Source organism: Haliotis rubra, unplaced genomic scaffold (genome assembly GCF_003918875.1).
Source record: "Haliotis rubra isolate DU_JTF1 unplaced genomic scaffold, ASM391887v1 Scf5, whole genome shotgun sequence".
In the NCBI taxonomy this organism is placed as follows: domain Eukaryota; kingdom Metazoa; phylum Mollusca; class Gastropoda; order Lepetellida; family Haliotidae; genus Haliotis; species Haliotis rubra.
Genome location: NW_025767190.1, coordinates 1,957,038 through 1,972,428, shown reverse-complemented (window position 1 = coordinate 1,972,428; position 15,391 = coordinate 1,957,038). Strand labels below are relative to the sequence as shown.

The 15,391-nt window shown below is 39.7% G+C and overlaps 1 protein-coding gene across 1 annotated transcript in view; it reads right to left on the bottom strand.

Annotated features, from left to right (window-relative positions):
• Nucleotides 1–2,396: 2,396 nt before the first annotated feature.
• The window catches only part of LOC124291809, a 51,920-nt gene continuing 38,925 nt past the window's right edge, over nucleotides 2,397–15,391 (bottom strand). Inside the window, 3 exon segments of the mRNA XM_046728883.1 lie at nucleotides 2,397–6,671; nucleotides 8,105–8,279; nucleotides 8,894–9,133. Coding sequence (XP_046584839.1) covers nucleotides 6,392–6,671; nucleotides 8,105–8,279; nucleotides 8,894–9,133 — 695 coding nt within the window. The 3' untranslated portion in view covers nucleotides 2,397–6,391.

Below are 15,391 nucleotides of genomic sequence, written 5' to 3'. Positions count from 1 at the left end.
TGCCTTTCTTAAAATGTCAATGGTGACGAGCAGGTCTTTCTGGACGAGACTATAACAGTTTCAGTATGGTGGTGTACTGCATCATCTCAATGTCTGGTCTGGAAATATGCTACATTGGTACTTTTTTTCACTTGTTTGGTGCTGGACATCTGAGGAAGGAGACCTGGGCCCTTATTCTCGAAACGTTTGTAGCCTTAAGAATTCTTAACTTTGATCATAGCCAATGTGTTAAGAATGGGCTTAAGAAATTTGTAGGGCTACGAATGTTTCGAGAATAGCTAGCCTGATCCTATTTCTATGGCACTTGTTGTTGCATACAGGGTTTTACCTAGACTCACCAACTACTTCTGGGACCCATTATTATTCGTTTTGAGGGTCCTATGAAGTAATGGTGTAGAGAGAACTGTATGTTTTGATACTTTCTCTAGAGCCTGGAATAAATCATTGATCGTGTGAATTGATGCATGTAACTGCTCTACAAGAAACAACCAAACATATATACTCAGCAGCAAAAAAACGCATCTGTACGAATTCAAAATTAGATAGGCACTGTAATCAGATCATTACAGAAATCAAACCATTTTTTGTGTACACTATCTTGACACATCAATGACTAACTCAGCACAATTTCAAGACATGTGAACGTTTGCAGTCCATTCAGACTCTTGACTTCAGTATCTTGTGTGACCACCACGAGCGGCAATAACTGCAGCACAGCGTCTATGCCTGGAGTGCAACAATCGATTGATGAAGGCCATTGGCACCTGGAACCACACTTTGAGAAAAGCCTGGCGCAATAAATCGGCTCTGTTTGAATAGTGTCATACCAAGGCCAGTCTCCACTGAATTTCATCCCAAAGATGTTGAATTGGGTTTAAATCAGGACTAAGGGATGGCCACTGCATAATGTTGACACCGTTCTGCTGTAAGGAAGTCCGGTGTAGCTATGGCAGTTTGGGCCCGGGCGTTATCATGCTGGAAAATGTTGTTCCGGTGAAATGCGAAATGTGGTATGACGTGGGGCCTGAGAGCTTGGTCGATGTAGCGCAATGCTGTGATGCCGCCTCCTCTCCCTGGACCAAGGTTCTGGAACACCACAGGACCCACACTCTGGTTCAGGCCTATTCCTCCTCATGGGTCTCTTTCCATAACACATTGGTCTGAGTAACGCTGGCCACGTCGTCGCCATATTCTTGTTCTGCCATCTGCAGTTGATTCGCAGTACCGACTCATCTGTGAACAGAACAGTTCCCCATTGCCTGTATCACCAGTTTTGGTGTTGTAGGGCAAACTGTAGACGTTCACGCCGATGATGAGGGGTGAGGATAGGTCCACGATAAGGTCTACGGCAATGGAGGTTCCCGCTGTTAAGACATCGGCGTACTTTATCAGTACTGATTGGTCTTCCGTGGGTTCCCACTGTCTGGCGTGCTGTTTCGAATGCCTGCATGTAGGTATTCTGTCCATGCTGTCGCACAACATGGCGGTCTTGTGGGGACCCTTGGTCTGCCAGTACAGGGGCGATCATTTGTGGTGTTGCTGGCCCGGAAACGTTGCTGCAGCCTTTAGATGGTCAAAACATTGTCCTGGAAGTGATTGGCAATGGCTTGTGCAGTGTGGCCAGCTTCAAGTAATCCTAGCACCTGGTTCCTCTGAGCTGTCGTGAGTCGCAGCATCCTGCTGACGTTGTAATGTGAATGTTTCAACCAGGTTTGGGGGTGCATTTTATAGGGCTGGTCCTTGTGAACAGCACATGCAGCAAGAGTTGCATGAAAAACATGGAGAACACCGTACCATCTCCGAGATCAGGTTTTGTTTTTGAGACCATTTCCTGGGTTCCATTCTGAGTGTGGGAAGGAATGTCTTTGCTCAGGTAAAGTTGGGAGATGTTGTCAAAAAAATACAATCAAAACACTGAATGAGTTTACAGTTATCCGTTTCTGCAAAGGAAAATTCCAAACTGACGTTTCTTTTGCTGCTTAGTATAGATGTGTTGTGGGTACAGTGAATGACATTGGGCGTCCTTCTGGATGCAGGGCAGTACTGGGCACACATCTGCACATCAGGTAAAACTCTGGCATAGAACATGTGATCTTTCTCAATGCCATCACTGTTGTTTTTAGCAATTTGAATCTTTTGAAAACCAGCTACATCATATATTGTTGGACTAAATACACCTCATACATATTTCCAGTGTGATGTTTCTCACCAGTTACAATAACCAATGAACAAGATTTGTTTATTTTTGTGTATTATAACCATCCATATTTTTCGGACAGTGATCTGTAAGATATTTTAACTGAGGAACCTGACCAGTAAATGAAACCATTCCAGGATCTTCCCATCCATACGAAGTGTCTCCTTTGGCTTAAGGAAAATGAAAAGTCAACTCAGGATTTCGTTTCACTGCTCCATAATTTATTGGAATTTTTAAGAAATGGACACAAAATATACAAATACATCTAAATGCAAAAGGAGTATTGGTAGGCTAAAGGATCAGATTAGAGGGAATGTGAAGCACAGTTCACTTTTCAATGAGACATAGCTATCTACCCAGATGTTGTTCAGTACTAAAATACAGATATTGCTCTGGTTCTTAAATCACTAATAAAAGGTATCAAGTCTAAACATTGTTCTAAAATTGTCCTTCACTCAAGATTGTGTGTCAAAATCCTACATGACAACTCATGATAACATTTCAAATCACAAGTTCCTGAGCTTAAAAAATCATACATTGATCACCACAAAATGCTGCCCCATTAGGATTTCCCCTGGGAACACATTCACAATGTACAATACCTGCACAGCCATCTTACTTCAGCTGCCTGCATTTCATTACCAACTTTGTTTGGTCGCCAATATACAATATAAGACTTAGAAATATTGTCATGTATAAAAACATTCATTCTAATTTATTTGCATTAAGTCACAAAATTTGAAAAATACGAGACACTATTTTTTGTAGTTGCAAATCTAGCACATGATGATGTGGGTTTGGTACAACTGGTAACATGACACAGAAACCACACACTGGCCCTGGCGCTAGCACTTCGAATTTTTCAACTATGCCCCATGTGACAATGTCTAAACCAGCTCTACCTGCCTACAAAATTTCAACAGCATGTACAAATTGCTATCTGGGTGTCAGTGTATTAAACTATACAAATTCATGCACTTTTCTCATCAAGCAAATAAGGATAGACAAGCCACATTTCAATTTCTTCTTTCAGTGACAACATAACCATCAAAAACAGCTCTTGCACATGCAGGAAACAAGGAAAGACAACTGTGCAAAGGGGACACGAATTCACATAAAATATACCAAAATATGCTCACTGTAAATATCTCTTTAGCCTCTCAATAGTTTCCCAGACACTATCTATAAACTTCTGTAGAAATGAATCAGTTAAAAAGCAGTCATAATGAGGCACAACATTGTGCTAAAAAACAGAAAAAAGGATTAAGACTGCTAAGGAAGATTTCATTTAATGGGACTATGACACTGCAGACTAACAGCAACACAAAGTAGCAGAGACTGATGATACACTGACAGAGTAGTTTCCCTTGCCATTTCTACACAGAATGTACAGCTGGGCTCAGATGACTGTCCTATAGAACTGAGATTCTTAGTGGTTCCAGGATAAAACTGAAAGATGCTTCCCCAGGAATTGTCTCCCTTTGGTGAACTGCAAAAACATCATATGGATATGCTTGTCATCTAACACTGCAGATCGCGATCAAGCTGGCTCTGAATATGGCAGTTAAAATCAAAATAGTCTTTTGTTTTACTCACAGCGAATTCAGAAATTTGGAAATAATCTTGGCAACAAATATCAAGAGATACTGAAAAAGCATTTTTTCTAAAGAACATAAGTTTAAATGAAACAAATTCCTTCTAATATGGAAGAGATTTAACTCTACAGACGAGTTTTGCCCCCCGAAAACAGTACATGACCGTGACCCATTACTGCAAGCTTGATCTGTCCCAGTTACAATTAATTGAAATAAATAACATGAGTAGTCAGTCTAACGTTTCATTAATCAAGAATACTGTATGTCAAATGTGCTGTCAAAAAACACTCACTCTCTAACAGTCTAGAACTTCCATTCATGTACAAATTGGCAGTGATCAATTCATTCTAACTTACGACAAATCTATCATGAGCTATAGGATGAGCATGTTAAATGTATGCAATAAATTACCAAGAAACATTAACAATCACCCGACTCTTATGTTAGTATAGTTCAACTGTCATCTCATGACAGATTAACTGCAGTAACATCATAGAATCTGATGGGCCTCAACTTGTTTTTCAGTAGTGTATCTCAGAGATTCGCTGCGTGGCTGACTATTCATGATTTGTTTGAAATTCATTGAATATTAAACAATTTTGTCTTGACAGCACATTTGACGAGCAGCAAGTATGGCAGCTCGCTAACTGCGGAGTGACCTGTGTTGGAAACCCAAACCAAGACTTGTCACATAGCTACAAGAACAATAGTTAGAAGCAAACAAGAGCTAAGAATGCACACAAGATACCCACTAGAAGCTACGGCACCCATCAGACTCAGATTCTATACAACTTGTGAACACAGTAGACACATCCTTATATCTGTACACTGCTGGCAATCACCATGGTGACCAGAGTCTACTGGCTAACATGTTTTTGTTGTTTTGTCCACGTGCTTCAATATGAAAATTCTTCAACCAATGCTTATTCACCCTGAACATGGGAGTAAGAAGACTTTACTAAAATATATACTCTTTTTTGAATATCTGACGAAATATAAATATTACAGGATTAAAAACAAAAAGTGTTTAAAATTTTACATGTTTTTACAGCTGTCAACTCTGGTTTGTATTCAATGTACAAATGGTATAATTTTATTTATTTCATAGGCAATATACACACCACAGTCACAACACATTTCTAAAATCCTGACCAATATCATGTCAAGCAAAGAAGCTACAGTAGAGGTTAGTCAGTCGACAGTCAGTTCCTGACTCTTCAATTTATTGCATTCCTTGAACCAGCTCTGCAGACCACCATCTTGCTCATTCAGCTTCCTCCACAAAGTTTGGTCCACAGGTCACCAGGAGTTATCTCCCTTCCATCATCTCGTGCAACCAACAGTTTTCCATCACACACTATTGTTCATTTATGGCAAATGACCAGCAATTTGTTTGTAAGCCATTTCCAAAAATTTGATAAGAGGCAAGATCTAAATGTCCCACAGTGTCTTTCAAAGGCAGAAGAATTTCAGTGTTGGGCTTCAAGGCTTTTAATTTGAAGTATTGCAGATTGCAGTCCCTTCTCTACGAAGCTGAACAAGCTCACAGCAAAGAGAACCCAAGAATATATCAAGTGACAAATGAGGGCTAAAACAACAAGAGACCAAGCATGTGCATTCAGGCAGGTTTTACATGCTTGGTCCTCATTGGAAATTAAAATACTGATAAAAAATGTGAACATTGCACTCTAAATGGACTGACTAAAAAGCATGATGTTATATATACAACTTGATTTGGTACATGTTATGATGGTTGAGATCAATCTTTGGTAATGTTAAGTACCTATACTTCCACCCAAAGAATGCATATATATATATATATTATATATTTGGTGATTTGTCCCTGATATTAAGTAATAATTTCTCCGAATAGGATTTTGATGCATGTAAATCAAATGAGTTTCTGTCAGGCATGTCTTGATTCTTGATATGCAGAAGAAATGATCAATGGCCAGACCATGAATATAATTGTGAATAATGAAAATAAACATGGGTGCTATTTTGACCAGTAAGCCGTGAAATGATCTCAGAATGTTATGGAGATGGGTTCTCTTGCCGTAGCTAGGTGTCATCTGCTGCCCACTCAGCTGCATTCTTGGTCCCAAACCACGCATTAAGTTCAGAGCACACCAACCTCCATAGTATCGTCCTCATCAACTAGCACATCATTCCAGCTTCAGGATACATCCTACCATCAGATGCTGGTCTAGTCCTACTCACAAAAACATGGCTGGCTCAGGATGCACAGAGAAATTGCTCACTTGCTTCTAAACTTAAATATTACATCAGCACCTTTAGAACGCTGAAAAATAAATTATCTAGAGCAAAATGCTGCTTAATTTTCAACCAACAGACACACACAGTGTCTGTCACTGATGTCTGTCTTTGCGGCAGTGCTTTTGGAATACAACGTTGAAGCCCCCAGACCCCACCCTAAATACACAATGACATCGGAGATGAGGGAGGTATGTCTATGTACAAATGAGCACATCTCCTATAACTTGTGATGAATTTCTCTGTACATGTGACAAGAATTGACGAGAATTGATATGTTCTAGATCTATACAATGACTTGATGAGACGCCTGCAGTTATGTCCCCTATCTCAGCTTCCCAGTTGAGGGCGCGTTGCTGCTACTACTGCTGTTGTTGTTTGCGTTGTTGCTGTTTGTGTTGCTGCTGCGACCGTTTTGTGTGGTGCCAACTGGCATCTCGTACTCCACGAACAGTGAAAAGTGATCTGATGGGATGTGAGGATGAGGACATCCGATAACTTTGTTCTGACGAAACCATTCTTCATCGAGCGGCCCTAGCATGCCAAGCATGTTCATGTGATCTTTTGAATAGAAGATGTAGTCAATGATGCCTTTGAAGTCATACCTGAAACAAACAGTCCACAGTTAGGATACTCTAGGTACACGGACAATAACAACCAGACAGACATGCAGTGCCAGTTCACCTAGTCGGAGAAGCATGAGGCCTGAACATGTGACCTTTGTACAGATTATTTCATAGTATGTTATACAATGTCATAATTATTGTATTTCCCAAGCAAAAAGATAGTACTACATAAATTCTGAAACAAGTTCATAATAATGATAATTTCCAGTAATATTTTCTTTATTACCCATTATTTCTTAAGCCTTTTAAGCCCCACTTTTGATAAAATTCAAATATCTTTAGCTAGTGTGTTATCATTATTACATCACAATCAAATCCATGATCTCATCAATGCAAACCAGTTGACATAAAATACATTTGTGCACATGGAGTCATATTGGAACTCATGGACAAATAATTTGTATGAATTTAAAGTTCACCTTACAGTGATCTATTCATTTATCTTTAGTAGTTTAGTTCAAGATCCTCATTACTATATCACCCTTTTCAACAGAAGAAACAGTAGGGTTTCAAGCAACATTTGCCTGTAGTCCAGAATTGTCATCCATGGACACAAAACGGGGGCGTCAGGGAGATGAGCAACCCACTGGTCTACTCAGCCCAGCTGTTGGAACAGAGTGTGACTTTTCCAGGAACAGTCATTGAGTAAATTGAAGAAATCAGGACATATTTCACAAGACTCCTTAACCCACAAACAATAGTTCCGATATTGTATGGATTCTGCTTGTTCCAACAGTAATTTCCGGTCACCTGACAAACGACCCACACAAGAAACAGGTCTGGGTGTTTGTTCGAGAAGCCCTACAGAGTATCAGTACACATGAAGCAGTATCAGCACCTACAAGTGCTACAGCCCTGCATGCTTCCAGGAGTATCAGTCAGTGGCAGGGATGGTGATACGGCAGATATACCTCACCTAAAGTGCCCATCAAAGAAGTCATACCTCACCTAGATCTCCATTTCAACTGTCCTTAACTAAACACAGCACAATTTAGGTATGAGGGACGTTGAGATTCCTATCAAAGTTCTACCACAACTCTAATTTTTACGACAGAAGTTGTATTGAGAGCTATTTATGCTGCCTTCGACTTCTAAAATCCTTGATTGTGTAATTAATCAGATGGGTTGAAAACCAGGAACTGTAGCTGTAAACTGTACCCTATTTTGTTATATAATACACCTGTACCATAAACAGACATACCAAAACAATGCTGAGGGAATTACAACACAGGACATGTACTGCGAGAAGGGACGCCCTGAAATCTTACCTAGTCTGAATGTTGATCGTATATAAGGAGACCCACAATGTTTACTAGACTTCAGGATGCCTTTTACACTGGAGAAACTAGTGCCAAGTTACATCCCAGCACGAAACCAATCACTGGTAATAGAAACAGTTTATCAAGTCTTACGTGTAATTTGTATAGGGCATGACATCCATGTAGGCACGAGAGAGTCGGAAGTTGTGACTGAAGGACTCTTTCTCAATGGTTGTGTTGATTTTCTGAAGGCAGGAATCGTAACCTATTTCCTTAAAGTCTTCATGGTTAGCTGCCACCTTCCCAGAGGTCAAGTACTCCACAACACCTGCAACAAACACCACACACATACATCCTTGTTCTGGGTCAAACATTCAAGTCTATGGTGGTCCTTTTTCTCCCCAATTCAAGTACCACAGGCCCAAACTTCAAAGACCTCCCTTAAATTCAAATTTGAAAAAAGAAGAAGCTCAAACCAATTATAGTGAGTGAGTGAGAGGTTAGTTTTACGCCGCTTTTGGCAATATTCCCGCAATATCACGTCGGGGGACACCAGAAATGGGCTTCACACATCAAACCACTTATACTTGGAGTAAACCTTGGCATCGTTGTCCCTCTCAGCTTCTGAACATTAGTCATGAAAAACAAATCATAGAAAAATTTCAATTGACTGACTGGCTCAGCAAGCAATTATTTTTTTTCATTTACATCCCTACACAATATTACGATATATCATCAAGTCCTACAAAGGAAATATGATAAAACGATGTCAATGGATCTGAAAAGTTCTTAAAAACCTGAAGTGCACCAGGGTGGGAGACAGTGAGGATCAACACACTGTATTCAGCCATCTTCCTACCTATCCAGGGTGGGCGTTACCAGAAATGGGCTTCAAGAGACAACCAACATTAGAAAACATTTGTAGCATTGAGTGGAACTTACCTGAGTCTGGTAGTGAGTTGAGATCACCACAGAGAATAAGAGGGATGTTGTTGCAGTCGATGGATGAGGACGATGAACCCGGGCGGAATTGATGTTGGGCATCCTCAATAACCTGGCGGAGCTCGGACATGAGCATCATGGTCTGGATGAGCTTGACGTCACTGAACTCAGGGTCCCAGTGTATGTGGGCCGTGGCCACCAGGATGGGCTGCTTCACCTGATGCTCTGGTGGGTAGGGTCCTGGGAACAGACAAACCATGAATTACTCACAGGCTAAAACTACTTGTCAGTGGTGAGTGTTGCTTAAAACCAATCATCAATATGCATAAGTATTAAGGTAACCTATTAACAATCAAGTCTGGACCAGATAATCCAGTGATTCATATTGCCAGTAAAAATGCATGATGTTGAGAATTGGAGTCAACAAAATCAAAATCCATTTTGTTGCCTCTTACCATAAGCATATGAAAGTTGCTAAAGACCTATTGTAACCAAAAGGCCCCCCTTGGGGAAGTTACAATGCATCGAAATGGGTTCAATTCAGCGGGGACACCAAGAATGGATTTAGACACTGCATCAGCAACCTGAACATGGTGTCTGTGTGGAGGCACTTATTGTCATCCCTCATTTACAACAGGTATCATGATGAGTACTAGTCTTGTAATGAGTCCATTCATTAATGTCAACCTGGCAGAGTTGGATGAATCAACAACAATAACCTAACAATTCTTGTAACAGAATACTGTTTCTACAAGAGATGTTGGTAACATTGTTTCATCTGAATCGAGTTAACAAATCAGCACAAAGATAGTCCTTCATCACTAGTCAGTCATAGCTGATGTGCCAGGATTGTTGTGTTCACAGCAGAACTTCTGTCTGATGAGAAATACAAACCAACCCACAACCCGGGTTGATCTGGACAAAACAATTTCCTTAGTAATATTACTTGTAGTATCATGTCACCAAGAAAATTTACAAAAGCAAAAAATAAAAAAAATAAAAATAAAAAATAAATTAAGTAGGGTACATGTCGTAGAGTGTGTAGAGTGGGTGTTGATGGAGCCATCACAGACACATGGAAGTACATGGTTTGACGTATATAACAATGATAATCCTATATTAAAAGATAAGTGGGAGGATCTGACTGTTATAGGGACTTTGATTAATATCTGTATAAACCAAATCAACACCAATGACGTCAAGGAAAGGAAAGAAAACCTCAATAGTATTTGACAGGCTTTCAAAATTTTGGCTTAGGTACTATATACATATACCAGTACATACATAGTACACATCAATATTTCATGAATTTTTTTTATCCGAACAAGGAGTGTGTAACATTTTTTATCTCATTCTAATTCTGCTTGAGGCAAAAGAAGAATGTATATCTGACAACTCAGTGAAGAAACAGTTACGGAATACCAATCGTCTTGTCTAAAGTGCAAACCTAAGTACCGGTGCGCACCTGCAAGTTCCAGCCCTGGGGCTGGTTTAGGGCAAGGCATGAAGGGCAATAGAATGAGCCGAAAAATTGCCCACAGGAACATGCAATTAATGACATGTTTTAAAAGTACATGAAAAGACTGGTAACAGTGAAAAGCTGGTGGCACTGCTGGTACACCAGGAAGAGCATCTCTGAACTTCTCAGTCCGGTCTGCTCAAGGCAAACGTAGTCCATGTAAAAATCAAGCAAACACGCTTCAAAAACATTTAATGACTGGGTCTGAAGTGGGAGAAGAGTAGCCTGAGCTGGGGAACATAGTTGACATATCTGGGAACACGTGAGTCAGTGTTTGAAATCCCTCCAGGAAATGTGCACTTACACCCTCTCACGACTAATTACTGTTACACACAAAGAGCCTCATCCCAATAAACCCATCTCGAACAAACACCGATCACACAACTCCCATGAACTGAAATATCATAACATCTAGAGATTAGCAAAATTCTTAGAACTTTGTACAAATACAAGTTTTTAGAAAACATCATTTGTAATGTACTTATATAGTCAAGGACATTCATCACCCTGTTTGTGACAATGTCTGACGTCATCATCAGAGCCTGTTGTGGGAAGGTTGGAGTGAAATGACATCATGTTGTTGCTAATGTATTATCATGTCACTGTCAGCAGGAGACTTATCTGGGTTAGCTGCAAAAACAGTAAGGGCGGAGGCTGGGAGGCCAGACTTCAATTGAATGGCTAATCATCAAACGAGAATGGAGGATGTTTTCAGTAAGTCACACATCAATCTGCACTGTTGGATTGTAAACAACCTTCTGCGTCCTATTTAAAACATGTTGGTGTTTCAGAGAACAGAATATGGAATAAAACAAAACATGTATTTGTTTTTACATCATTTGATAGATGACTAAGGGAGCCCTGAGTTGTATGAACCGGATACTCTGAAGCCAATATTTCATGATATTGTGTTACACAAACAACAAACATTAACAGCACATTGAAGCACATTACACACTCGATATACGAGGGTTTTTAAAAAGTAATTTACTTGATGTCTATAATTATAGGCTGTCGTGGTGACTTGATTGAATGGAGAAATTCTAAGCCATAATCATCGAAAACATTTTAGATGATCAGATTACATGTTAACAAGACAAAAGTGCATCACCATAAGTTCAGTCAACAATGGGTTTTTAGATCAGGCTCGAATAAATCAAATGATATTCAACAATTTCCCTTTTCACTACAACAGAGCAGCAGAACAGTACACAAGATCATACAAAGGTATTCTTAGACTCTCCATTGCCTTGAGGAGTTCTTTGATTGGACAAGAAAGCCTGTTTTTGTATCAGACAAGGAAAATCTTGGAAGACATTTACATTGAAATTGCTACTGTTAGGAAATAGTTGTAGGAGGAATGGACACATTGGTGTTGTGAGAAGTGAGGTGGGCAGCCTTCCTGCTTGGCTGTGTCGAGATCAATACTTCACACATGCTGTCCATCCTGGCCTGGCCTGTTTCCAGTCCGGTCAATGTCCACTCTGGACTGACTGACCATGGAAGGGTCAGAGACCCACCAATAATCCCTACAGAATGAAATCAGGACAATCCTAACACCACCAGCACCTAGGTCAACTGGTGTAATAGAAAGTTGTAGGTTCTTTATGCAAGATGGCTGTTAATGGTCATATGAGGGTCTGGCTTAGAAGGCGGCGAGTCAGCGTGGATCCAGTGACACGAGCCTGTGGAACCAGTCAATACAGACACAGTGATGACTCACGTCTGGAGAAATCACGAGTTCTACAGCCAAACAGACAACACGTTATTGCCAAATGTATAAATCACTGTTTTCATGCCTGGGCAAATGAAATTGAACTCTTTGTACCTCCACTGTTGATAGTGTATTCGTATATTCTGATCACATATAAAGTTTTCTTGATAATAAAGAGATAATTATATATGTTCTCTTAATAATGAACACATTATATAATATACCACACATCAAGTTTTCTTGATAATAAAGAGATAATTATATATGTTCTCTTGTTAATGAACACATTATAATGTACCGGTATAATGTTCTCTTGACACATGAAGAGATGGTAATATCTGTTCTCTTAATATAAAAAGGAGGAAATGTTCCTATTTTTCTCACCAAGTTACCTGACAAAGTTCATAAAAAAGATAACTATCCAATGTCACTAGATAAAATTATGTGGAACAAAAGATGATAAAAATTGTAAACCAAAAGTCACTGTGTTCTTTAATCTGATTGGTTGAGAAACGTGATCAAATGGTATTCGATTCTCGGAAATTCTCTGCGTATTAATACATACAAACATAGCTCACACCATTGTATTGTTACGTCGTCAGCTGTGATGACGTCATTAAAATCATATTGTGACGCACAGTCCAAATGACGTCACAAATAAGCAGTTCCAGATGCTACCATGGGAGACAGCCGAAACAGCCGGCTGATGACATTTCACTGCTGTACCCGTCCAAATGAATTCCCGTGCTACTCAATAACACCCGGAAATTGGCCAAAACATGATGTTTATCTTCTAATAGGTCACTTATTAAACTGTACTGGTTGTAAGAGGCAGCCTAATGAATCAGACTGGCATCACTGGGTGGTAACATAACCTTATGGCATGGGTCGGTGCTCACAATATCAATCACTGGATTGTCTGGTCCAGACTTAAATACATACAAGTTGTCAAGTTTGATTTCAGCTGCAATGAAATTATTATAATGATGTTCTGTAAATGGTTTTTCATGTTTTCATGACAATACATTTTCTTTTCATGCATTCTATACATATTATGTCTGATGTACTTGAGTCTTGATGTTACTCTATGAAGATAAAACTAACTGTACATGATAGATTCACCGAAACAAGAAAAACAAGCTGGTGATAATGACAATGACATTTAGCTGACCTGGGTACACCAGGAAATGCCTGATCATGCAGGTTCATGCTAGTCAAGCTAACATCACAGAAATTGGACACGACCATGCACCAAGAGTTTTCATTTCATCATCTCAAGTGACAGCTGTCGAAAAAGACCCATCTATCTTAGTGGGTGGTGTAACTAAGGGAGATAAGCAAGTCCAGACTTGTTCTGACACCCACTAATGCAGACAAGGACTGACATACCGACATGCCTATAAGAGCACCGGTCATGTTGTTGCTTATGTCATGACAGGTGGGATGGATATGTGTATATGATAATGTCTGACTGACTCAGCTATATTACAACTGTATGATCAAAGTGTATAAGATAAATATCACTAATCTTTCTTGACCCTTCAGATATATTTGAACTGTTTCTAAAAAAGTGAAAAAAACCCTAATATCCCTATTTTAGAAGATACCTTCTGTGTCTAATGCATGTTTATAGTGATGCCTGAACTAATGTAAGACATACATCTTTGTTTCAGTTAATGTGTGCAGCATATACAGTCATCTATCACCCTTAATGGGTTTCATGTAAAGAATGAACTAAATGCAAGCCATGTGTTCATAAAAACATGTCATCTGTCTCCTGTAATGAATGTTCTTTGTAAAGCCATACCAATTGTTTTTTCTTGTATGAGGTATATGCTTGAAATAAAGGAGGGTTTTCTTTTCTTGTAGTATTTAAAACATTAAGGCTATGATGTGGGGTCCCCCCGTCGTGATATTGCTGGAATATTGCTAAAAGCGGCGTAAAACTAGACTTAGTCACTCACTCATAAGGCTATGAAAGGAACACCCTGGTACGCTTATTTCAGAAATATGTATGCTAACTGATGACCCAAATTAGATTCCCCTAGATGTCTGTTGTCTGTACATCCACAGCATGTCAGTAGTGAGCGAGGTTTTTTTTATAGTTTTTAGCAATATTCCATAAATATCATGGCAGGGGAAACCAAAGTGAGCGAGTGAGTGAGTGAAGGTTACACTGCTTTTAGCAATATACTCCAGCAATATCATGGCAGGGGACAACAGAGTGAGTGAGAAGCTTTACCACTAAGCTACCCCACCGCCCCTGGAGACACCAGAAATGGGCTTCACACACTGTACCATGTTGGGAATCGAACATGGGTTTTCGGTGTAGAGAACATTTCAACCGCTGGGCTACCCCCTCCGCCTTCTATGTTAGACAAGCAGTATGATCTGGTGTCAGCACTGGGGTCCTGCATTGAAGTGCACTTGTACCAAGTCCTACCACATGGCTCACCTCATTTCCCCAAGGATGTGTACATGACTTTGTTTTCACAAGTTAAGTGGACTGCACATATGAATGGCAGACAGTGTGTTAGGATCCGATGGCTTTTAAACAATCTCACATGATGTATTAAGAGTTGAGTTTTGTTTCATGTCTCAAGATTGAGTAGACATATCAGGAATGAGATTCTCATGTACAACACTGTGGGGTTTCGGCATGGAAGGAAGTTGATCTGTATCTGTCTACGCGTGATTTACATCAATCCAACCTAAGTGAGTGAGTGAGTGAACTTTGCTAAAGTTGAGAATATTACCCAGGTCCCTTTCCACAAAGGGATCTACATCGTTCATGAGCCAATGTTAGAGTTTGGGAATTACGGTCACCTTGATATCTGTTGCTCACCTAGTCAGGCGGAACAAAGAGTTTGCCAAAAGTCATCTGAGCACTGTCAAAACCTCTATAAAATGAACAGCCAAACTACTATGAAACCTCACACCTCACATACATAAACTTCCCCCACCAACACAGCTTTGTGTAAAGATGTCAAGTGTATTACAATAAAGCCAGTTTTAGACAAAAAAACAACTGTGGTTGAGTACATAAAGTGAGTGGATGTGAGTGTGAATGAATGTTTATGTCACAGTCCATCATATCCACACCTCTAATCAATCTTGCTGTCCGTGGTATGTCCCTAACAATAATTCTGAAACTCATTTAATAACCATGCTTGTGTTTTTTGGTTTTACAATTGTCTGTATATCTATTTCTTACTTTGGCCAGGCAGTGTCTGGTCTTATCTGTAACAATGGCTCAGAAACATAA